This window comes from Amia ocellicauda, chromosome 1 (assembly GCF_036373705.1).
Source record: "Amia ocellicauda isolate fAmiCal2 chromosome 1, fAmiCal2.hap1, whole genome shotgun sequence".
Taxonomy (NCBI): domain Eukaryota; kingdom Metazoa; phylum Chordata; class Actinopteri; order Amiiformes; family Amiidae; genus Amia; species Amia ocellicauda.
The window spans coordinates 55,681,375-55,706,335 of NC_089850.1; the positions used below are offsets into that span (position 1 = coordinate 55,681,375).

Here is a 24,961-nt window from a genome sequence, read left to right on the forward strand (position 1 = left end):
ATATCACCACAGCATGATGTGAAGATGATTGCTTACTCCCATATCTCTTACCTACTTGTGTCTGTTGATGCTGGACTTCCAAAACATAGAGCTCAAATGAGTTGGCTTCATGTAATATTCAGCAGGCATGTGCACTGTAGCTTACACACAGTGATGCAAAGTTCACAGCAGACAACGGACAATAACACATGCCTAAACATGATGTAACACAAACTATGAGGCAAACAGATCATTTAACAGCCAAGCCCCGGCCAATATGGCGACCTATCTATTCTGAACGACCTGGTTTTTAAATGCCCGCGTTTGAATGCTTGTGGAACATAGACCTTGGGCTTGGTGACAAGTATAATATAATCTACCTTATTTCATTTGGAGTTTCTTCCTCCTCGTACTTCTTCTTCTCCTTCTTGTGGAAGACCAACCAGATGATGAATAAGATGAGAAGCACTCCGAAGGCCACCCCTACCACTGCTCCAGCAACCACCCCAACTCCTCGGACATCTGAAAGCAAGGCACAAGACACAGCACTCACACCGGCAAACTCTGCTGCAGTACATACAGGTCCCTCCCCCTTGTGAATTACAGCCATAATTGTACTTTACATTCACTCTCCTTCTTCAGTCAATCATTTGTTTCCATGCCATTGTCTACACTCTTTTGAGAAGTCCTCAGAGCTGTAACGCTCATCCTCCATGGAATAACAATGCGATGAAGACTTGGCGAAATAACAAACATCTACGTCAAGAGGAACAAGGGGAAAAGGATTAATAATTTATATTGTTTTCGCTCTTATGCATATGCTTTCTCATCCTCTTTGCTTCGGGTAATTATTTGTTGAAGGGGGAACTGAAGAGGTTTCTGAAATGCTGTTTCCCGCTCATACGTATGATCCTGCATGGCTGGAATCATCTGTCACTGGGAAACATGCCTTAATGCAAACGATTATGAACATCTAATGAAAGGGTCCCTCTCACAGTAATGCCAGACACAAGAAGTGAGATGATTCCAGCTGTTCAATCAACACCCATTGGAATGAAAGAGGCATTGGGCCCAAGCTGAATTTCATCTGCTTTTCTTAATGGTTGCTCACAGCTGTTAGGAGTGACATAGGCTCATAGTTAACAGCGTGTTTGTTTATAACAGAAACACATTTTGTCATCCAGTAGATCCCATATGAAAATGTGACCACAGTACATATCCTCACTTTCCCAAGGTGTTAGCGTGTTTACACTCTCTTTACCACGGTTCGCTGTGTTTTGTATCAGGGCTTGCCATACTGCTTCAAGCTCTGCAATGATTTTACTGTCCTGAATCCATTATTAGGGTGTATAGCTTATAAAATAAAAAAACAAGTTGGTGTAGGCACTGTCTAGTGTACTAAAGTAATTGGGAAAATGTTTGTTCAGTGTCGCAAGCTGATTGTGTTGGCGACGTTGACGCATAGCTGTTTGAAAATGCTGGATCAATGCAACGGTAATGACCAGCAGACATTGATTCCTGGCCAGCCCCCTGCTCCTGGGATGCTGAGTCAGGAGAGTCGAAGACAATGCAATGGCCGGGCCCACTAACTGCCGCATCAATCCTTCAGTATTGCAGAGATTTACAGAGCCAGCGCAGATACTCACAATTGATGGTGATCTCAATGATGCAGTTCTCTGCCCCTACATCATTGCTGGCTGTACACTTGTATGTGCCCGTACTCTCCTGAGTCAGGTTTGACAGAGTGATGATCTCAGGGTTCTTCTTATCTGAGAGAACAGATAAACAGACAAACATGAAGGCCAAAACTGGAATTTGCTGGGTCAAATCACCAACGTTAGCCGGCTGGTTCACAGACCCCCTCATTAACTACTTCACGTAAGTCTGTGTTATTTCTTATTAAGTTAATAAATCTGCACTGTAATGCAGAGAGAGGAACGGCCATGTGTTTGTTCCTAAGCAGCGAATGTTTATTTAATCTTGGCAGAAACAGAGACAGGGAAAGATAGTATTTTGGAAGTGTTAAGAATTTCTGAAATGCCCCATTGAGCCGAGTTTGGTTTCCAAAGAAAATATGAAATGGAAAATTGTTCTGCAAGGGCCATTAAACATGAAAAATCAATCAATCAACCAATACAGGTCATTTTTCTTTCTCTGTAATAATTCTAAAACACAAACACACAAACAAACCAACACACAAATGGAATTATCCTTAACACACCATATAGATTTCCCATTAACATTGTAAAGTAAAAATCTGGCTCCTGGGGGCAGCCAAATGATCAGCTCACCGAAATATGCCTGCAGAGGAAGCTTGCCCACAGTCTTGCCTTTGTCCAGCACTCTCTCCCATTTGTAAATAATGGGATCGGATCCATCAGAGGACTTGCAACTCATTTTCACAGTACTGCCGACCTGCAGATTTCCCTCCTTCCAACACCTAGGTTTCGATGGCTTGACTGAACAAAAAAAGTTAAAAAATATAAATTAAAAATAAATAAATTACAAGATATTGTAATACGCAGGGAAGCCCATCTGCCCACCCTCCATAACTGCCATTTGCTTTTGTGCTGAGTTGCATGGAATAATTCACCAGCATGCAGCAAATTGATCTCATCTGGGAGTTACGGACTATTCCTTCTTATACATCTTGTGTCACTGTCAAAACCGTTTACGTAACTCAAGGGTGACTAGATCTGGCTCCGCTGCCAAGCTATTGCTTCTGTGTTGAGCAAGAAAAATGCAGATGTTCCTTGGTCAAAATTGAATGTGTCATCAAAAAGCTGTGGGCATTTTTTTCTTCATAAACTGTATTAATTAAACTGAACACTAATTATTCTAATGCCTATAATGCTTTAACATATTAGTTTCAAATGTATACAGATTATCCATATATTGTATGCCTGAGTGTACATTTCTCTTTAATCCTTGCTGTTTCATATTTCACAAAAACACATTTCTAAGATTGCAAAATTACTCTGCCAAGTTCAACTATCCTGAGAAAAAACTGAAAGGCAGATTTTATTCCTTCCTGTTGACATATGTAGATCTGCCTCATAATAGCCATGAAAGTTGAATGACAACTCTAAGCACTGGAATTAAATAATTCAAAACAGACAACATCAAAATACATTTGAACGACATGTCTGGATTTAATTATACAGGACAGACATTTTATGGAGAAAACGCATGTTTCTTACAAGGGCTGTTTTTTCTAGTATTTCAGACCTCAAGAGAGATGATACAGTAAGCAATGTTTTGGTCCGTCGGTCACCATTTATACTACAGTTTTTATCGTATTCCCTTTAGGTTTTGGCCAAAACGCGCAAATAATAAATGACTAGTCTGTTAAATGCATGAAAATGGCAGGGGGAGTTTAATATTGAATAGGATTTTAGATTAGTAGAAAATGTAAATCTCCAAAGAGATGGAAACACAACAGAGAACTTGTGTAAGAGAAAATAAAATATACATTAAACCACAGTCAATCTTAAATTTAACCACTTTGGTGGAAGCAGGGGGATTGAAAAAAGGCTTGCCAATTGTACATGTAAACCAAGAAAAATAAACAAACGACAAAAAAGCAGTTTTGTCAAGTTTTTTCCCTCTTCCGCCTAAATATATCAGGAACCAACGATGCCGTTATTGCCAGCATGGAGGCACTGCTGAAGACCCACCTAAGACTATCAGGTTGACGATGCTCCACTGATACTGCCCCACATTCTTGACCTTGCAGCTGTATTCTCCAGAGTCCGTGAGCAGGAGGTCCCTGATCAGGAGAGAGGCGTCCCCCTTCAGGTAGTCTGCAGCAAACGACACCCGGTCCTTCTGGTCCTCGTTCATGTTGGTGTAGACAGAGCTCCCTGAATACGTGATCACCTGTGAGCCGGACAAACAGATACAAAACATTAAGGATCTCTTCCCTGACTTTCATCAAAACATGCTCATCTGCTTCCCTTATCGATCACACTTCTCCATCACTCAATACTGCACGGCTGATCTGAGATATTCATTTCTTTCATGAGGATTTCTTCTGAAGTTGGCACTGAGAACAGCGAGCCACAGTGCCAGGTGGGACCACAAGGGAGTCTTTCCCTGACTCTGCAAGCTCAACACGATCCTCAACCCCGGATACCCCCTGAGCATTTCCAGTTCCGAATTGCCAAATCTCATCAGGTTGCCTGCACTGGTGCTCTTTCTAATTCTATTTAACCGCCCGCCGAGACACAATGTTCGTAGCCACTGGCGATGCCGGGACCCGGGCTCTCATGCGCGATTGCCTTTGGACCTCAGTATCTGACTGGTGGTGTACCTCAGCCGCTACAGGAAGCAAAATCACACCGTGGCTGTCAGCACAAGTGTTGCTACACGTTTTCCTCAGCAAATCTCTCACTGATATGGGAGTTGGTGATGCTCATTTGCATACTTAGCTATGCCAGGCTAACCGATGGGAATAGGTCTGGTGCCCTGGATTCAGACTAGGCTTAAATATAGTAAAGCCGCCCCTGGTGCCTCAAGTGAAGTTTCCACAGAGCCATTTGGCCCCTTGTTACGCTGTGTAGTTCCCCCTGAATCTTCAAATATTTGCAATGTGCAAATATTGACAAGCTTCTGTTTTTTCCAGCATGTATTTTTAGAGGAGAGCAAACATTTATAATTCATTCCTTGTGTCCTACGCATGCTTCCCAGAGTCAGTTTTGCAGAGCTCTTTAATTTTAATTATCGGAGTCTGGAATGCTTTCTGTTAACTTCCAGTTAAATATTCAAAGTGTTGTACTAATTCATTATGAATATCAAAGCACTTTAGTCCTCCTTTTTTTTGTTTTTTGGAATATGAGATCAACAGATCAACAGAAAATCAACAGATCGTTGCTGCAAATGAAAGCTGTTCTACGATCTTTGTAATGTTCTGACCAAACAGCTAAGTAGCAGCCTCTGATAGTATTTTACCTATAATCAATGCAGAAGATTTTGATGTACTGGTAGAATGCAATCTGAATGCCACTAGAAAGCTCTTGATGCCTTGTACTACAATACTATCAGAAAATGAAATGTCTGCTTTCAAGTTCTAAAGGGAAAACATATGAATTAACAGACTGACAGAAAATCTTCCTGCAGCTTTTTATTTAATATAAAAATCCTCTTTGGTTGTCTTTTTTTTTTTTTTTGCCGTTGTTGTTATTGTTGTTGGTTCTTGTTGTCTAGAGTTTAAAGCAAGCTGTTACAGCAATTTCACTCACAAAACACTGTCAGACAGATGCCGAATTAGCATTGCTTGTTTGTTTACTTTAACCGTGTCTCTCGCACAGGGTTTTCTGTCAAGCTTTTCACAATTTGCTCTGGAGAAGACAAACTCTTTTCAAATGGTTTTAAAGTCCTGCTATTGCTCTTGAGACTGTATACGTGCGGTTTAATCTCACAGATGTCAGTTAACATGGAAGTGTTTTAGCACTGAACTAATCTGCACCGACAAAAGACAAGCAGTTAATGGCTGAAATATATTCCTGCACTTGACTTTGACTTATTGAATGCATGTTCAACGGTGTCACAATTACTACTGCTTCTGCTAATCTTATTATGATTAGGTGTTATGGTTATTGCTATTTTGTACTCATATGGTAGGCACCATTATCCAAGGCAATAGTTATACTACAACTATTACTGATACTACTACTGCTAAAAGAGGAAGGAAAAGGAAAAGGAGAAGAAGTAGAAGTTGCTCAGCCATGAGTAATTAAAGGCAAGCTCACCGCAGTCTGCTGCTTCAAGCCAGGCTTCTGCAGCAACCACTCCACGTCCAGCGCTTTGGTGTCCATCTGCCACAGCTGATGGTGGCAGGGCAGGGTGGCATTGTCTCCCACCACCCTCTTCATCTCCGTCTGGGCGCACACGGTCAGCACACTCAGCAGAACTGCGAACGACAACAAGACCTGCTCTGTCATTTTCAATTCAATTAAAACGCTCTTAGTGGTGTTTCACTCGTATTGAAAGTTGGAAAGCTCAGGAGCAGCAGTGTTCAGCGTGATTGCAGGCTGCCTCAGTGTCAGTAGTACTGTTTTCTTCAGGTTATAATCCTTGTTTATTATATCTACGGATAGTGAGGAGCACAAGGGGTATTAGGGAGTGGCGTCACTGGGATTTAAGTGAGGGTCTGCTCTCCATCTCCGGCAGTCATTTGTAATTCCACCCACCTGGTGGGGCTATAGATGAAAATGGACTGGGCTACAGACACACTTATCTCAGGCAGAATTACTCCTGTCCGCCGTTTGCCTTCTTTCCAAAGAGCTACTTTTTTGAAGAGGCCTTTTCTTTCCTATCGCACTTGGAATGATACTTAGAGTTTCCCGTCGCATGTGTGAAGGACGCAGACACTCAAGTAGACATTACAGATCTGTACTGTAGGAATGGGTGAGATAGCTAATCCAAAAATCCTCACATCAAAGACAGAGGCCTGATTTCCTTTTTGGACGTTGCTGTACTTCATGCATTGCACCACGTTCACACTGCTTCAGTAACTCCGCTCTCGCATCCCGGCCGAGATTGTCTCCAAGAGCTTCTCTGCGGACAAAACGTGATCGATTTCTCTCAGTCCCGCACAGACACTTTCTCTTGTCCAACTAAAGTGCAAGCCAATCTGCCCTGCTGTTCGCCTCTGCCCCCCAGCAGAAGATACCTCCTCTGGGTATAACGCTACATTATTTTTTTATGCGGTATTTACAGAGTAATTTATCTTTGTGTTTCGCTTTTGGGTTTTACAAGTCGCAAAGGTACCCTGCCGAGTTAAGTGCTCCGGACTCCTGAGGTTTTCTGGCTGTCCTTGATGCACATCCTTAATTGCTTCAGGAGGAGAGGCGGGGGCTGGCCTGGTGCGCTACGGGCTGCCCGTGGGGAGCGGGGCCCTCCAACACAAGTCAGGCATGCTGTTGCCCAGATGGTTTCGCGCTGCAATATAATCTCTGCTTTTTACAATTTATACTTGCAAATTCTTACAGTTTTCCCCCTGCTTGCTGCTTTCCTGTGCTAATGCTTTTTGACCTCTTACCAACCCACACCACCTGTAAAGCACTTAAATGCAAAGTAACAAATCACAAAAAGATGGGGATTTTTACAGTATGGATGCTGCAATGAGACTTTTGTGGATTTGTTGGTGTGTTTGTTTTTAAGGGTCTTCTCACACACAATATGTCTAGAAATGTTCTCACTAAAAGCTGCTGTAAATGTGTCAAAAGAAGAAGAAGTGTGTAAAGGAAATCATAACATTGCATTACATAGTATCAATCCTGTATTACTGTTCCTTTTGACACGTGTATCTCATAAACAGGGGCAGAGCTGGTTCAAGAAATTCGGTGATATCACACTCAGAAATATGTTTACATTTGGCTACAAGCTTTTAACGTCTGTGGAAATGAAATAACCCCCTAAAAAACTCAGATGTGTTTCTTTTCTTGTCATTATTTATAATTGCTTCTCTTTCTCATAGCTGAAAAATGCAAGGGAAATGAAAACAATAATTTATTCCTTTTTGCATTTCTATTGTGGGGTAATTGCAGTGATCGTCAGAGAGACTTCAGAGCCCGTGCTCAGTAACTGACGTGATCAAGACTGAACTCAGCTGATGTCTCTATATTTACAGCTGAGCTTGTTCGAGAAATTAGTTTGTATTGACCAATTTCTAATTTTAAATTAAGCCTCTTTACACTTTTGTTGTTGTTCTATTTGTGTAATTTTTTTTTTTTTACAAACGATTACTGAATTAGACCATTTGGAAGAGGTTTGCTTTCAAAGAGACACTTCACAAGAAGCAAATCCAGGATTTAATTCCACAAATAAAACAGCAGAAAAATTTCCCTGGACTTTTAAGCTGCGGCAAATGCTCTCGAAAGTTTCCCGGTGAAGGAATGCCATTGTCGTGCATGGAGGTTTATTTTTACTCTGGAGCAGGCTGACCTAGTAGAAACACAAAGTAATGTTAAGGAGGCTCTTCAGACTGGAGCGCTGTGCATTTATCGTAGTGATAAGCTTGCTATGTTAATGATCGTGGGCTCAGGCAAGAGGAAAAAACAAAAATGTATTCAGTTATTTCATTTTTTCCTCCTTTTTGGATCATGATCAGCTGTGCACTGTAATTTCTGGCTTGGCAACACTGTGTCCTTGCCCGGTCCAGGCAGAATAGGAATGCATGATAATTAACAAAAGGAGCCGAGCAGCTTGGCTGAAAGAGCCTCATGCAAGTGAAGGAACCAATTTCTATGAAGATGCCCTAGGGGGAGTTGTGCTCCAGTAAATTCTCCGCCCTACAGATTCTCAAAATCTTATTATAGTACAGCCAGTGGGACATAACCAGCACCGATACCCTTAACATCGCCCAAAGTCAAGCTGCGCAACCCAGTCAGCACATTGCCTGGGCTGGGGCCTTGTTAATGAAAACGCTTCTGACCTAAAACTCAGACAACAACACAAAAAAAGAACGAAAGATTGCTTTCATACTGCTTTTCAATATGACTCTTTTTTTCTCGAAGTGTCACCGGGTGCCCAAGTAATTGTGAAAACACAGGGTCAGCCCAGTCACACACTGTATTTTCGCTTTTCCATACTGTTCGTTACAAGGCTCTGTTTGCTCCAGTCTTTAAGTCGGCGTTCATGCTTGAATTATCTTGGAGAAGACAGGGGGTCTATAAACACACATTATTTTGACACTGTCCCGATGCATAGTGCCGTACGGATATGTTTAAATTTACTAGATCCATAATTCAACGCATAGGCCACATTAAAAACACTAAATCACACCTATTGCATGTAGGTTGAAGAATAGGCTATATAATATTAACAGCTCTTCCGAGTCTCATATCCCAAATGAGTAACTGGCACATGGTGCTGGGCCACACGGTGCCAACTGCCTTCAGACGCAGTGAATATTGCTCAGGCAGGCTATTGTTTGCAAAAGCATTATATCTTACCCCGTGTGACAGATCCATCTAGCCAACAAAAAGGGGGAAAGGTATTGCATCACTTCAACCGCCTAGGCATACAGGAACAAATATATATTTGCTTCAACTTCATCAGCTTTCCTTCCCTCGTGCGGTAAAATGTAAAATTCATTTCTATAATGTGCGCGCCTCACTCACCACCCTTCCACATGACGTTGTGCCGAAGAAAAAGTCCCCGAAAATGTTAAATTAAAATGAACAGCAGCTCTGCAATATTTAGATGTTCATGTCTAGATGTACCACAGCACTTAAAAGTGCAACTAAAATTAAACCAGGACTTAATTTTTGATTGCGTTTCTTGCACTTACGGATGAAAGTGCTGCCCGAATTGGAAGGAGAAGATTTAAAGCCCAGCATCCCGGCAAAAAAGGTGAAACTGGAATCTACTTGACAAACCCAAACCGCTATTTACAACAGAAAACAGACACGTTCCACACAGACGTTCTGCGTTTTGCCACAATATCTCCTCAGGCCGCAGTCTTTGAACTCCTCCATGTAGAGATAGCGCAGTGTTAAATCGCAAACAAAAGCTGCAGCCAGAAATATGGCACACCATGTTAATCTACATTGTTTTGTGACTTTAATTATAAGTTCCAATCCTGCATATCCTTTTTAATAGAGGTGCAATTACACATATTTTCCCCCCGCTTCCTTTGGATATAATTATTTGGAGCACACACACACACACACACACACAAATATTTTCCCCTGGTTTATTTGGTTAAGTCATGAATTCTTTCCTGCTTTTGAAATCAAAGCCTGTGTTTTAACTGACTGCAGGCTGTGCTTTGAAGGGATAAGCTACATAATCTGCTGCCTTCCACAGTGGCGACAAGTTCTGCTGACGAGGAATGTGGCCCTTGTGGGTGACATACTATTAAATCGCAGGGAAGTATCATGAAACATTTCTCAAAGAAATCTAAAAGAAAACTCGCTCGGTGTTTGGAGTGTATTCTTGGGACTCCTTGGTGTTGATTGATTGATTGAACACCTGGGCAAAGAAGTCATTTAAACTATAAAGGAAGTAGTATAACTACAACTTGTTCAGAAGCAAATACATTTGTTATGGAATGAAATCTGAGGGCAAAAGTTGACCACAGCGACAACACAGGGACTACTGGAAGCATCCGATACGTGTGCAGTGAAGCGAACAGCTCAGTGTTTAGTAACTTTTTCCGAAACTTTGTCTTAGTCAAGAATGCAGGGCGAGCTCGTCTGCCTGGCGCTGGAATCCAAAGAAATAAATAAAGAAATAAAAATGGTATATTGGTTTTATGATAGAAAATTTTAATTCCCCCACAGATTTCTCTCTCAGCAAAAAATGTAATTACATCATTCCCAAAGGATTCTCCTGTCAAAAAATAAATATATAAATATACAAGAGAAAGAAAAAAGAAAACTTGCTTACTTAGTCTGAATTTTGCATGTGATCGTAATATATATGAGTGGCGGTCAGGTTCTCTTCATATTTTCCGTCTCTCTGAGTGTTTCGTGTGACTCGAAACTCGCAACCCAGAGTTCACAGAACATCAGCATTAAGTCTGGTTTGTTGAAGTTGGCAAATGCAAACGCCGTTCCCACTCACTTCCTCTCTGCCACCTTTATGTGGTTCCTGGAAGATCCAAACAGTATGAGTCTTGACTACGACAAACACTCGAAACACTGACATCGCAGAACAGCAGAAACAGGCCATGGAAACCAGGCAACAAATACACTCTAAACACATTTCTTTAAGTGCAGTTGAAACTCATCCTTTGCTTGTCTTTCACGTGTTCGCGTAAAGTACCAAAAACCCAACAGAAAAAAAAGGATTTTAATAAAACAGATCATGTATAAGTCTTAGGCAAATTCACAATAGGGTTGTTTATTGTCTTTACAGAAGCTTTCCTATAAATAAAGCCTCAGATGATTTGTGGGAACTAAATGGCAAGAAACCTGTGACCTGAAAGATAAAGAAAAGTCACTGTAAGAATGATGTCTCAGGTGAATTCCTACTGTACATTTAAAAGCTCTATTTTTCAACCTTGACGCATTTCATTTTCCCTTAACGGCAAAACACAAAAGGAAAAGCACACCAGGTTCTAGTTTGGTACAAAGCCTGGAGAAAACCCTGATCTTCAGCGCCACAGACACAGGCATGTCTGCGGAGAGCTGCTCCTTTCATTCGGTGCCTCACCGGTGGGAGTCAGATCCAAGCCTTGTGTTTTCTTTGGAGAGCTGCTGCACTGGAGTGTGTGGAGCCAAAAGGGCACCGTCTCCCTGGAGCGGGACAGCGGCTCCAGACACACGGAGCGGAGGCCTGCGCACACTCCACTGCCTTCCAACACCAGCGCTCTGCGGATTGAGGTATTCGGTGTTAAAAACAACAACTCCACATCTTGGAAGGAGGCCGGGGGAAGGTCACACTACAGGCGTGTCCCAGAGGACCCATCCGCTAATGTTTTTAATAAGCAAGGTCCGTGCGCTGTCCCCGGAACACGGACATGGCAGTGGCCCTTAATTGGAATCGCATGTGTGCCTGCGTGTGTGTGCGTGTGCGTGTGTGTGTGCGTGTGTGTGTGTGTGTGGGTGTGTGTGTGTGTGTGTGTGTGTGTGCGTGTTTGTGTGCGTGTCAGTTAGCCAGGGGGGCATTTCTGCAGGATTTGAACGCAGTGGCTCAGCAATTTGCAATATTAAAAGAAAACACATGTTTAAATCCTGTCTAGAAATTAGAGCTCCATAATGGAAATTATTGCTTTTTTTCCTTTTCTGGAAAGATTGTTTTTATTATTATTCTCTGAACCACGTTTGGCTTTTTCCAAGAAACTGCACAGATCGCTATTGTCTCCCTCCGTTTTCCCCCCCGTGCTGTGAGTGGCATTAAGTTATTTTTTTTGGATATGCTCTACAAAAGAGGAAAAGGAAATATTTATCACAGAGGACTTAAATTACACAGTGAGGAGTTGGACGGCAAAGGTTCAGGAGAGGAACAGAAACAGACGGGGATACGATTACATTTTGGTTTGTTGTTTTGTATATTTGTTTTACAGAATTTCTACGAAATGTTCTCCCCACCACAGTGGCTGCGCAAGAGATCCACAATGCACCGCAAACTTTAAAAACCAAAGCATTGTGTAGGAAAGACGAAGTTCTTAAATGGACCCAAGATTTGCAGATGAGTCTTATGAATCGGCAAGCGCAGGAATAAGGAACTGGGCTTTTTTTAAATATATATATATATATATATATACGTTTTTGTTGTTGTGGTGACTCTTGCGGGTAGGGAAGGATGTGGCTGTTCTGCATCACTCTATCACAGTGACTTCATTATTCTAGAGGAAGGGCAGGGCATGGGAAGAAGTACAAAAAATATATAAATTCTCCCAACCCCAGCAGTTCTGCTACACCCATGGACTAAAGTGGGAGGTCGGGGCAGTGGCGGCCGGACTGGGGCTCAGGAATGTAAAAACTGACAGCTGACTTTCCGTACGCCCAAAACTCCCACGGACATCTTTCGCAAACTTCCCTCTCCTGACGCCTTTGCCCTTTCCCCCGATCGAGGGCGTGAGGCGGTCGTCCATTCCCCTCACGCCGTCAACCTTCAGGCTGTCGCCTCAAGCCTACAGGCAAGATTTCGTGGTGGTTCTGTGATGCAGACTAATCTCCATTTGCGGCTTGCTGAATGCCAAACTCCTCTCACGTTGCTAGAGCAGGATTTTGAGCGCTGACCTCCAGAGATCAATACTTAATAAGCTTCTGTGCTGCCAAGCCCCTTTTGCTGCAATCTGCAATTTTTTATGTCCATTAGGTGGAAAAATACAGCTGACTAGGTGTGGGAACAGAGGATGTGATATGTATCATTGTCGTCTCGGCTCTCATGATGGGTGCTTTATTTTATAATAGTAGATGGCCAGCGCAAATATAAAATAAAGCCCTCCACCTCCTGCATATCGTTCTGCCGGTTTTATTATGATGTAATTTAGTGCCTTTGAGTGTTAAAAATACATCTGCAGTTCTCTTTTATAGCTTGTAGAACGGTTTCAAAAACATCAATGGATGCTAAAACCTGTGATGCATAAAACATGAGACTAATTGAAAAATAACTCAGTGGAATTCCATATTTTGCTCAACCTATGAAGTCAGACACCATTAGAGCAGTTTCTAGTTGTGGTTTGGAAACACTGGTCTGTTTCCAGTTGTAATACTGTGGCTTAGCGAGCTCTGTGGTTTACAGTGCTGAGAAATGATGCCAAGGGACTCCATCGATATCAAAAAAGACCTCAAGCTTTAGTTACTTATCCGACAGTGGAAAAGCAAGCGCAATGTTCCAGGGCTTCGACACATCTCTCTCTTTCACAATTGGAACCAGGACGCGAAGAACAAGTCGAAACCTTCTCCAAATCACACCTGAGACAAACATAATCTTTGGTTTCTTTCAACTTCAACTCTAGGGCGACACCTCAAATAAACAAAAAGAAAATGACTCAGACACAAAACAAGCTGAAAGATTTTACTTGATTGCTGTAGCAGAAACACTAAAGGCATGTAAACAAACCATAGTCAGAAACATGTAGAGGCTTGAAACCGACAGTAAGTTAGGTCTGATCCAGGTCCTGTTTGATTATTTGGACGGCTAATGAATTTCTGTTAATAGTCATCATTTACAAGCGACTATTCATTTGCTGTGCTTGCTGGCCATCACAAGGGTTGTCTCTATCTTAAGAACATGAGAACATAAGAAAGTTTACAAACGAGAGGAGGCCATTCGCCCCATCGTGCTCGTTTGGTGTCCATTAATAACTAAGTGATCCAAGGATCCTATCCAGTTCCCAAATGTTCAGCTTCTACCACATCGCTGGGGAGTTTGTTTAGATTGTGACGCCTCTCTGTGTGAAGAAGTGTCTCCTGTTTTCTGTCTTGAATGCCTTGAAGCCCAATTTCCATTTGTGTCCCCGGGTGCGTGTGTCCCTGCAATCAAATGTGTTACTGGTTTATGAAGTCCCACCAATGCCAACTGCAGCTGCCCGAGAAAAATCACCAACATGTTTCCAAGAAATGCAAGATATTGTAATGATGTCTCACTTGCCATTCAGTGTGTGGGCACAATCTAACAGCCTTCGGGTTAAAAATTAAAGCTAACACTTGAAATTGAGAATGATGCACAATGGGTCTCTGTAGCCTGACAGGCCGAGACATTGTGACTGAATAAGCAGGTAGTTCGCCAGCTGTTTGGATGAAATACACCACTATTACGGCCTTGATGACACCAAACGGGCCATCTTGCCTGACAGGGCATATTTCAGCGGCAGTGTGAGGGCCAGTGGCCCTGCAGCTGGTAAAGGTTACTCTGCCGCAGTGTGACCCGCGCGTCGAGAATGCCATCGCCTGCCTCGGGAGGAAACGCAACAGCATTCGCTTGACGCCACACTCTGCAGCCGCTGCAGCGCCGTCCGCAACAGCGAGGCACCAGAGCGCCGTTTCTAGGAATCTGTCAATGAGATGATGATGATCGCCCGAAAGGCTCGGCGGTGGCATTTCGAATTCCGAGTTCTAGAAATTAATCAAAAGAAGAAGACAAAGAATGTGGCCAGTCAATTAAAGATCAAGCTGAGCAGTATTTCAGTAAAGACAATCTACTGTGACATTAGACGTACTGTTTGAATACGGGGGGTTTTGATTGGCGTTCCGGAGCGCAGCTTTTAATGATTTGGAATGATTACGAGTCCAGCGTCTGAGGTTAGCTGCTTCTGGAAATCTCTTCAGGCCGCCTCAGCAGGCACCCCACCTCGTTTTAACCCTTTAAACGCTTCGCACCATCTACCCACAGCCTAACAACACTTTTTAAAACCTACAATCCTCGACGCCCTGCTTGCTCACTCTCCTCTCTGACCCCTGAGAATTAGGACTGCAGTGGCTTTTGAGGCCTCCTTTAGTCACATCTGTTTAGATTATCAGTCTAATCTTCTCCTCACTTTAACGCACAGATTCATAGGGTGGTGGTGTAAATATATATGCATTGTACAGTAGTGTTTGGTGGATAAAGGCATCTGCAGGATAAATAAATCATAATAACACTCATAAAATAATGCGACAAAACGGTTACGGTGCTGCAGGGTCATTGTCTCACGCTTGGCGGAGAGCTCGGGATGTGACTTACGAAACGGGAGCTTCAGACGGCCCCGCGTCGTTCTCCGCGGCTTAATTTTTTTTAATCTCTAAAAAGGAATGTCCAAAATGATCGCTCACCTCACCAGATGGTAGGGGATGAAATCGAAAACAGATGACTGCGCACTGATCTTCCCTCTTAGGCAGGTCAATATTTCACCCACGAAGCATGATTAATAAAAGATGTGAAGAAACCGAGCCAAGTTTTTCCCCCCCGTTCTTTCCCTGATATTAGGGGTTTATTAGTTTACACAACCCCACGTGGTGAAACATTGCTGAAAGCCCATTTAAACCTTTTTTTGTTTTTTATTTTAATAAAACATCAGGTAGTTGCTTCACTGTGTTGTAACCCCACACTCTACCAATGCAGGATTACATTTTCCAGTTAAAAAATAAAAATGAAATGTGTGGTTATGGTTTTAATTCAAAGGAGGTTTTGGCACAAAGGGGATTCTGAGGCATCTGTCACTTGACATTGTTTCTTCTTCGTGTACAGAGAGGAACATGGAAGTAATATAGGTCACAGAGTGGAAGATGAGAAATGAAAACACGCCCCTGAACACAAGAGTCAGCGGTGGGATATCAGAATAAATCGCAACATCAAATCATTAGGAGGAACACTAGCAAGGGCTCAGACCAGAAGCACTTTAGTCTCGAACGTACACATTTATATGAGAGCGCTTATCAAATCGCTGCTCTCTGCTAAGTTGCTTGTTGCAGCAGAGAAGCAAAATTTGAACCGAACAATTGGGAGGAATCCAAATGATGTGTTCTAGAACAAAATGGACCACAAAAGAACCTGATGAGTTTATAAAGCCAAAACCAGCTCTCGTGATTTCTTCCACATGTCACGGTCACGGCTAATATGTTAGAATGTTAAAAGGAAACAAAACTAGGGAGTGAATGATCAATTTTTCTAGTCGGACCATACGCATCGAACATCCTAGGGGACGATGCTGTGGATTTTCCAGGCCTGAATTTATCACTGTCCTGCTGAGTATCACAGCAGGCTTGTATTTAATAAAATGTTTAAGGATTCTATCGATAATTAACACAAGAAGCTGTGAAGCTGCAAGGGGAGACTACCAAGCAAACTGGAAGCAGACTTCTGCCAGTAAAGAAAGTCAGTGTTCCTAATGAAGCTCTCAGGACTGGATATGAGGTGATATGAGGAAGTGCCTGAGGTTACACCGCTATGTGACTTTACAGTAAACTCATAACTATTCCAGAAAATATCTGTAGCTTTATTAACTTTCACCGTCCTCTATTTTCAAGGTAATTTTTCAAGCTGACAAAGGTCAAGCTGTCATTAATCTTCTTGTTCCCCCCCCCCACTGGTGCTATTGTTAGTTTACAGTATTTTATTCTGCACTTTAATCTGTTTTTTATTGACTCAAAGCCTCTACCAGGCAATTTGAAACTCTATACAGGAAACCCCACCAAATTCCTTTATAAACCACGTACAGTGTATTACAAATGAAGTGCTTAGGACCGAAATAACTCCACAACATTTTGAGCAAGAATCAGATTCCTTTTGAATTGCTGACATCGTACTTTCTCCTCAACCGGCCCATTTAAGAGCAGCTTTCAATTTCCCCTTCAAAGGAAAGAACCGACAGACAGGGGGGTATCATGTAAGTTAATACCTGATTTTCCTTCATTTCCATTAGTCTCAATAGCACTGAGCATTAAAGCACTGAAGACATTGTATGGATCCCAGAATAATCAACGTACTAACCTATTTCGGTCCTGACAAACCTTGCCCCCGAGCAAGCAACAAATGGGTTTATTTGACAAAATACAATGAAAAATCCTATTTCAGATTTCCAGGCAAGCTGTGCTAAGTGCATCATGCTGGAGGAAACACTTTTCACTTAATATAAAAAGTGTCCACGGCAAGAGTCGGAAGACATATATTTGCACTGTTTTTTCTTCCCTGTCCTTTTTTTAACATAAACTTCGGTAATGCTTTCGGAACCAACGCGCATTGTTTAAGTTTCCATTCCTGCTAATGTCATGGCTTTCCCCAACGATTAATGAACGTTGGGTGTTTGTACTGATCCACCTTCCTGAAACCGTCCTCTGCGTTTCTCACGTGCAGAGAGAACGTCTCAGTAGATTTCAAAGAATCAAAACACAGTCAAGATTTTGTTTGGCCAAACTTATCTTCCCCGGCCACAATTTATTATTTAATCTGAAATTGAGCAACAGGAAGCAGCTGCCAATCCATAAAAAGAAACTGACGAAGCGCCTTTCTCTGGTTTCATTTTCACTCAAGGCACGTGTATGTATAGGTTAAAAGCAACCACAGTATGAGTCTGGGGGGGGAAGTAGTCATAAAAAAATTGCGTTCGAATGTAGACATGACACTTTGTTTATATACATATTACAGTTTTACTCCCTCACGTTCACTACAAGTGTATAAATGTCATTCACACATTCTCAACACATGAATATATCTACGTAGGGAAGATGTAATGCATTTTTTTATGATCAATATCATTATTTAGAAAGCTCCCCATGTCCCACTCAATATCAATAATAGTCTCTTATGGTGATACAACCCTCAGGTCAAGGCCATATATATTTGTGCATTATGATCGAAGTAAAGATTTTAGTACCTCATAAAAAAGTAAAACCATGTTAATGCAAGATGCCAAATCAACAGCATTACATATACTGGAAACTTCGATCAAGCTGTGCAGATGTGTGCGCAGGGGTGTGTGTGTGATAGCCTTCCTACACTCCCACTGTGTTGAATTGAACTACCTCCGGAGGCAGCCCTGATGGGGGAAGTCAACTGTGTTTTTCCACAGGGGAGCTGGGAGTTTGGCTCTGTATTGTGCACTGAGGGCTTTGAAGAAAAAGACTATTGCTAATCAAGACAAAAAGAGGCCACTAGTTTTACTCAGGACATTGCTTTTAGTTATTATTATTATTTACTATCTGGCAAGACTTTCAGTGGATGTTTTTTTTGGCCTCTTTACACACTTGACTTGAAGCTCCATCCTTGGTGACCCATAACCCCCAAGTTTGATTAGTGTCCCAGTTTTAGGAGCAGAGAAATGTGGAGTTTGTGGGAGTGCGGAGATGAAAACACACCCACCAGTTTCTCAGTTTAAACTTTACTCTGTACTGTTCAAGTCTTCGTCCGACAGGCACCCAAACCAGGTACCTAAATCCTGGACCAAACCAAAATATACGCTTGCCGAGGAATGAGATGGCAGTTGAACATTCTTCATTATAAAACCATCACGGTTCTTTTATTAATTCATATACGGGCATAAAGAGTTAGAAACAGAATTGCTGCATGCAAATATTTCAGGCAGTTGCGTCTTCAAGGGATTCAGCGTTTGGTCTCAATATTTACAGCATGTGGATCCTTTTTGCATACATATTAACAGTGTTCCCATTTCTGCTGTTGCCTTGATTGATGGATTGATTTAGATTGATTTGATTGAACATGAAAAGTGCGCTCTCTCCACACTGAGTTAATAAGTTTCAAGCAGAGCCCAAGCGCGCTGGGCAGATGTGCACTGACCACCTAGCCGTGAAATAGGGACCACCCACTTAGAAAGGGAAGTGCTGGAATATGAGGGGTTGATATTTGTTGCCAACTTTAGCTCGAGGTAGCGCAGTGTTGGTGTATATGCTGTCTTCATTTCCCTGGGTCTGCCTACTGACATTTACACACATACCTCCCGTAATAAACAGACATTTCCAAAGCAAAACGTCAAGCGGATAAACAAAAACCTAATATAAAACGAGACATGTTCCCTTGATAGCTTTCCAGGCATCGCATCAACAAATAAGTTGCCAATAAAATATTTCATAACACAGAGACACACAAACCCCCCACACAGATTAAATCACTTTCGTCCCAAGCCATCACTGATGCTAGATCCCGGGCTGTGTCCTATTCTCAGGTAGTTCTTAAATGGGGAAAGTTTTAGAAAGCTCCTGTCTAAAGAGGAGACGGGCCCCGAGGACTGGCTGCTGTACAGACCTCTTTGGGAAGATAACAATGAGCTGCACCATGGTTGGCGGGACGGCACAGTGCTTTGTGCAGTCAAGGAAAATAATGCACGTGCTATGCATGGGTGGACTAATGCCAGGGCAATGACAACATTTCCCCAGGATTTAATAACAAGAACTGATTAAATCATCTTCAGTTCTGTCCCAGATGCCAAGAGCCCTGTGCATCTGGAGTAGGGATGGATCAGACTCAAGCCAGCGCTGAAGGCACCATATCTCTTTCAGATGGGCTTTGCTGGAGGCTTATTTATCCCACAGTGCTCACCACACAGCCAGGACGCAATTTATCTCCTTTATTCTCCTGTGGATTAAGATAACTTAATCTGCTCAGAGAAACAAAACATATACATATATAAATATATATCTATATCATCGGTTGGTGTCGTATTTGTATCATGTGGTTCAACGCGCACACCATTGAAGAACAAAAAATTGAATTGAGAAGGGGCAATGCAAAAATAATCGTATTTTAATATACAAAGCATATTGGTGATTAAATGACACGGATGCATTGAAGACTTACTGGCACAGAAATTCTTGGTGTGTTTTTTATTAGTTTTACCAATAAAATAAATAAATAAATCAGTCTATTTGTCTATTTTTTTTATGTCAATAGTTTCTTAAGCACCAACCTACGGACGACACCCCCACCCGAACAGTGGTAAACCCCAGGGCAGAGAGATTGGATTCAATGCTGTGACCTTCAAGCCTAGTCTAATCCCCGTACTCACTGAGGCACCAGTTAGCAATTAGCTCCTGGATGTCAGTCAGAGGGGCCCGACCGATCTCGCTATGACCAGAGAATCGTTTCCCCCGTCAGTCAAACGCGGTCGGTAAATATCTGCTAAAGAGACTTAATTCAGATTGTCAAGCTCAAGTTCTCTCACAAAAGCATAGTAAACAATCATTTGGGCTGATTATTATTCCTCTCACTCGGGGAGTTAATGGGCATTTCAGGTGAAACGCTTTTGCATGACGCGTGTGTTGAGCAATTGTGTGTGTATATATAGAGAGAGATAGAGAGAATGAGAGACTGTGACTAAACAACACCTTGAATTATTCATTGCACACGAGGAGACAAAAATGCTCCCAATATCGGAGCCTAATTAACGAGCAAGGGACACGATAACTTGAGGCACAAGAATGTTCCTCTAAGTGTTCTACTGGAAGCATTAAATAAATAAAACCTAAGCAATTATTTCCACAGCATGTACTTCCCCTGGTGTCAAGCCATGGTCCAACACACTCCTAGTAAGTCGAAATTAGAACCAACAGGTTTTATGAAGCATGAATTACACAGAATTTTACAGGAACAAAACATGTATAGGAATGGATATTTTGTAGCCACCACATCCACAAACAGCATTGTTGTATTTATAGCTGGCTCAACATTGCCGTCATGTGCGTGATTTATTTTTATTTTTGTTTATTTTGCTCGCATCACTGAATATTTGAATCGTTTACTTATGCAAGCGGGGTATTTGACCAGAGGAGTTTTCTGAAGTGAGGCAAATGTTAAAGAGTTGCTGCATGAGGGCATGCCCTCACTGATAAATATTTACAGCGGTATAACAGTCGGGCCTGGCTGTGAATGTCTCGGTGTCGCTCTGCTTCGGCATGTGTGTGAGACAGTGGAGGTGAAGTCGAACCTTTGATTTTTCGCACACGAGCTTCCTCGCATACCCCCCAACCATAAGAAGTCATTATTGTGACAGCCGTGGCAGAGTGAGATATACTTTTCTTTTTTGGTGCGTTACCTCATTGGGCAAGCAGAACAGTCGTTGGAGCAGAAGAATTAGAGAAAGCTTCTCTCACCTTTTAGATTAAGCTTGACAGCGACAGAAAGCAAGGAAAATCGATTGGATGTTTTAATAAAGGGCAAAATAAATCTTAACTGTTCTGACAGATACACTGAAAAACCTTGTTGATAGGAAAGAGTTGATAGATAATTCCGTAGCGATCATCCTCTTGGCAACTAGGTGCAAAGAAAAAGCTCAGGGAGGTTGGCTGCTTAATGTCAATGCGTTTTCTGAGAAATTAATCTTAATGTCACTCCATCTCGGCCGCTGAATGTCACTGCATTTTAATTGGGCTGTATAAATGGCAGCATTGTTTGTGACTGTAAGCCGCACCAGGCAAACAAAACAAATCGGCAACTTCAGACTCGGGATGCTGCCGGGCGACATCCGTTCAAGACACGCCGTGCATAAAAGCCACATCGGCGTGATTAATTTTGTTGCCGGAGTTCCATTAATGTGCAGTATCGATCGGGAAGGGTTTTCAGAGTCAGGCCACAGAAAACACCCACCCCGCGCCGGCTTCCTCTGCCCCAGGGGGGGATCTGCAGCTTCTTCAAGGAGACCTGAGAGAGGTGAGACACAGAGACGGAGCTGTCAGTCCGCCCCGTCGGCCTTCCTGAGGGCATCAAGAGGCAGCGAGACAGTTATGACAAGTGTGTCAAGTGTATCGTGCTCCAGGGACCTTGGTGCCATAAAAAACATCACGTGGCAATTACACTGTCAAGACTGGCAGTGATTTGACTGTATTCATGGCACTGCACTCGGCACAGGCTACACTTGGATGACAAAAGAGCCCTGAAGATGCTCTTTATATGTAAATGTATAAACACAAGGAAAACCATTAACTTAAGAACAACAGTAAAAACTGGAAAAGGTGCGTCTCGTTCTCGGCCTTCATAAAGAATTGCTGTCAAATCCGGCTTGATTGAATAAAACAAAAACACAAATCACTCCCTGTGAAAGGAAGACTAAAAATACTGAGCGCCAGCTGAACAAATTTTGAGTGTCAGTGCACTGTCAGTGTCACTTTGCCTCAAGTTCCCCTTTCTGTGAATCAATCGCTTTCCTAAGGTTGCTTTCTCCATGGAACAATGCAGACAAACACAACCTCGGATTCATTCATTATTATTTGGCTTTTTCTTTCCCCGCCCAACTGCATGACCAGCGCTCCTTTCAAGAACTGCCAACCCAAAACTCTAAAAACATTGTTTCCGGTATTCCCTTATGCAAGGTTTGTGTGTATTCTGAATTTTGCTTTCCTTCGGGCCATGTTCTAATGTTACGTCTCCTTGATTAATCCTGACTATACAAGGCAATCAGGTGAAACTGCTCGCCCTGCCAAGAAGCATTCCACCTAAAGTTTAAACTACACACACACACGCACACACACGCACGCACACACACACACACTCCTGACAGTTCAAAAGCCCAGAGCTCCTCCAATGCAGCAAACAGATCGCATTCCAGATTCGGTGCAAGTTGTTTGGATAAGCTGAGATAGAGCAGAGCAGCCAACAGCAGCACGGCTGTGAACGGCACAAGACCCGAGCACGGTGTCACGCTCCTTCTCTCTCCTTATACAGTCATGAAGGCTCATCTTGCCTTTAAATGGCAGAGCACGTTTCCTGTCTTCCTTTGCTCGAGCTTTGCATTTTTTTTATTTCCTCTTTCCACCAAGCAGATAAAAAGCATCATTCTTAGACAAGCAGAAATTAGATCTGTTCCAATAATACTGATCTTACAAATGGTGGGAACTGTGAACTGGACTTATATTATATATATTTTTTAATAAATAAATGTCTTAGATTATGACCGTCCTGGTCCAGTTTTAAATTAGAGCTACAGTAGATAAGCACCATTGTGTAAAAACAAGAAATTGGCAAGATCTTGACAGACAAGCAAGTCCTTGGGAAGAAACCTCCATTTGTTTTCGAATTGTGCTCATTTTCATTAAAACGCTCTTGTAGAGCCTCTATTCATAACAAATATTTTGATATGAATCAATATGTTTTTCAAAGGTCACCTAGAAAGAAATTATGACACAAAACAGCTCATGCATCAGGCTCTGCATCCATTAGCGCTTTTGCAGAACATTACATTGTGCAGGACGATTGTGGCATATTTATAACCGGACTACAAAGTAGTTCTGCTAATGTCACAGCCCTTGATCTGCAGCACTGTTTCACAAGCCTTTCATACTTCTGATAGAAAGCTCTCCAGGCAAATGTATATAGTCAATTAAGACAACCGCTGGCAACAACAGAGCGGATCGCAAACGTAATTTGAAAACGTGTTATACAGATTCTGCTTTCCTTCCTTCTCTTCCTTTCACTTCACAACTGATTTAGGAAGCAATTTGACACCGCTTTACCTAACCGGATAGACCTCAAAAGCACAGGATGTGTCCAAAATGCTAATTTCTCTGTTTCTGTATTATTAAAATGCCTGATAGTAGAGATATTGGAAAGGGGGATCAGATAATACTAATTTGGATATATGTTGACAACAGTTTAATCACAATGGAAATTAAAGGTCTTATTCAGGTATGATCAATTAGTGCCTGATGCCCAAAGCTGGATGGTGACCAGAGAACCTTCTGAAAATATACGCACAGACATTAGGTAAAGTGTCACCGTTTTCAGATACGTGGATCGTTCCCGACAGACGGGGAGCGGGAGAAATACTGCGACAGGACATTGCAAGTGAAGCAGACAAAGGAAAACATGTATGCTAATGTGTGACAAAGGAATCATGCCTGTCAAACGGCTTGGGAGATGATTCACAATAACACAGCTGTTAAACCGTTTTAAGATTTTTTTTTTCGGCGTACACAAGGTGCCGTCTGATGGAGGTGAACGCAACGGCAGCACTTGAAAGCCTAGGCAATCTCCCCAGTGCCTCCCAGAGCAGATTTCAAAACAACATTTTGTGTTTCAGCGAGCAGGCCGACCTCTTAATTGTTAGCGCAGGGTGTTTATCCCCGAGATGCCGCGGATATTTGTGATCATTCCATCACCCTTTTTGTGTACCACGCTGTATACAAAAGCTGTGTGTGACGTCAGTGCGTTCATTTTGTCAGGCCGGGTTACAGGACTAAAGTGCTAGTGAAGGTTGGATGGAGGCTGATGTTGGCAAGAACTTCGACAGCTGAGAGTTGTCAAACTGTATTTTCTTTCTTGCTAATTTTGGTTCATAATTGTGGGTGCTTTATCCATGCATTGAATGTTAAAGTCACTCCTTTTAAGAACATTTATAAACAAAACTGATGGTCGATGATGCCACATTCCCATTAGGTAATTTATCATCCAAGATAAATACATAACGTAATGTATTTATCTGGGGTGACAATCTTGTGGGTGTAAGCGAGCAGTTTAAAATAAATCAGTTACTAATTCAGTTACAAGAAGTTCCAAAATAACAATCCACTGACACAGACACGTATATGTATATTTAGACCTCTGAGCTAACTACGGTTGTGGTGCAGACCGTCTACCGATGCCTGCAATACCTCCACAGTCAAGTTAGTATTCTGTGTGGCTGGTCTATTGTGACACGAGCTCTATTCCACCTGAGCACCTGATCTAGCAATTGTAATCGCACTCCGGCTTTCGCAAAGAGCTGATGAGAAGAAAACGATTGTGTTCCACTAAGCTGTGGATTGACAAGTGTGCATCTCTTCTATTAAGGTTATTTTTCTTAATCTGTCTTGTCAGTAAAGACTAAGATTCCACTTAAAAATAATTGCCCTGACTAGGTCATGTATCTTCTCAGTTATGTGCCATGAATGTTTTATCATGGGATGCTTCTTTTATTAGTTTCCTGGTCTCTGCAGTTCGGTCGACTCCCCGGATACTGTTTTTGCAGGAGGTATGTCTTGGCTGAGCATCTGGGTGATACCACATTTCTTATCCTTTCTGTCATGAAATATAGGCATTCGTTTTGCAGTTCAAAGAAAATCTGTATGGATAAAATATATTCTGTGACTATCATACATTTTGAAAACGTTCTATGCTTTGT

General features: G+C 42.2%; 1 protein-coding gene across 1 annotated transcript in view; it reads right to left on the minus strand.

Moving 5' to 3' along the window:
• The window catches only part of clmpa (CXADR like membrane protein a), a 49,501-nt gene that overhangs the window by 4,148 nt on the left and 20,392 nt on the right, over positions 1-24,961 (minus strand). The window contains exons 2-6 of the mRNA XM_066709843.1: positions 5,730-5,890; positions 3,657-3,858; positions 2,271-2,438; positions 1,626-1,748; positions 360-501 (exon numbers count right to left, since the gene is read on the minus strand). Of these exons, the coding sequence (XP_066565940.1) occupies positions 360-501; positions 1,626-1,748; positions 2,271-2,438; positions 3,657-3,858; positions 5,730-5,890 (796 nt within the window). The remainder of the gene's footprint in view (positions 1-359; positions 502-1,625; positions 1,749-2,270; positions 2,439-3,656; positions 3,859-5,729; positions 5,891-24,961) is intronic.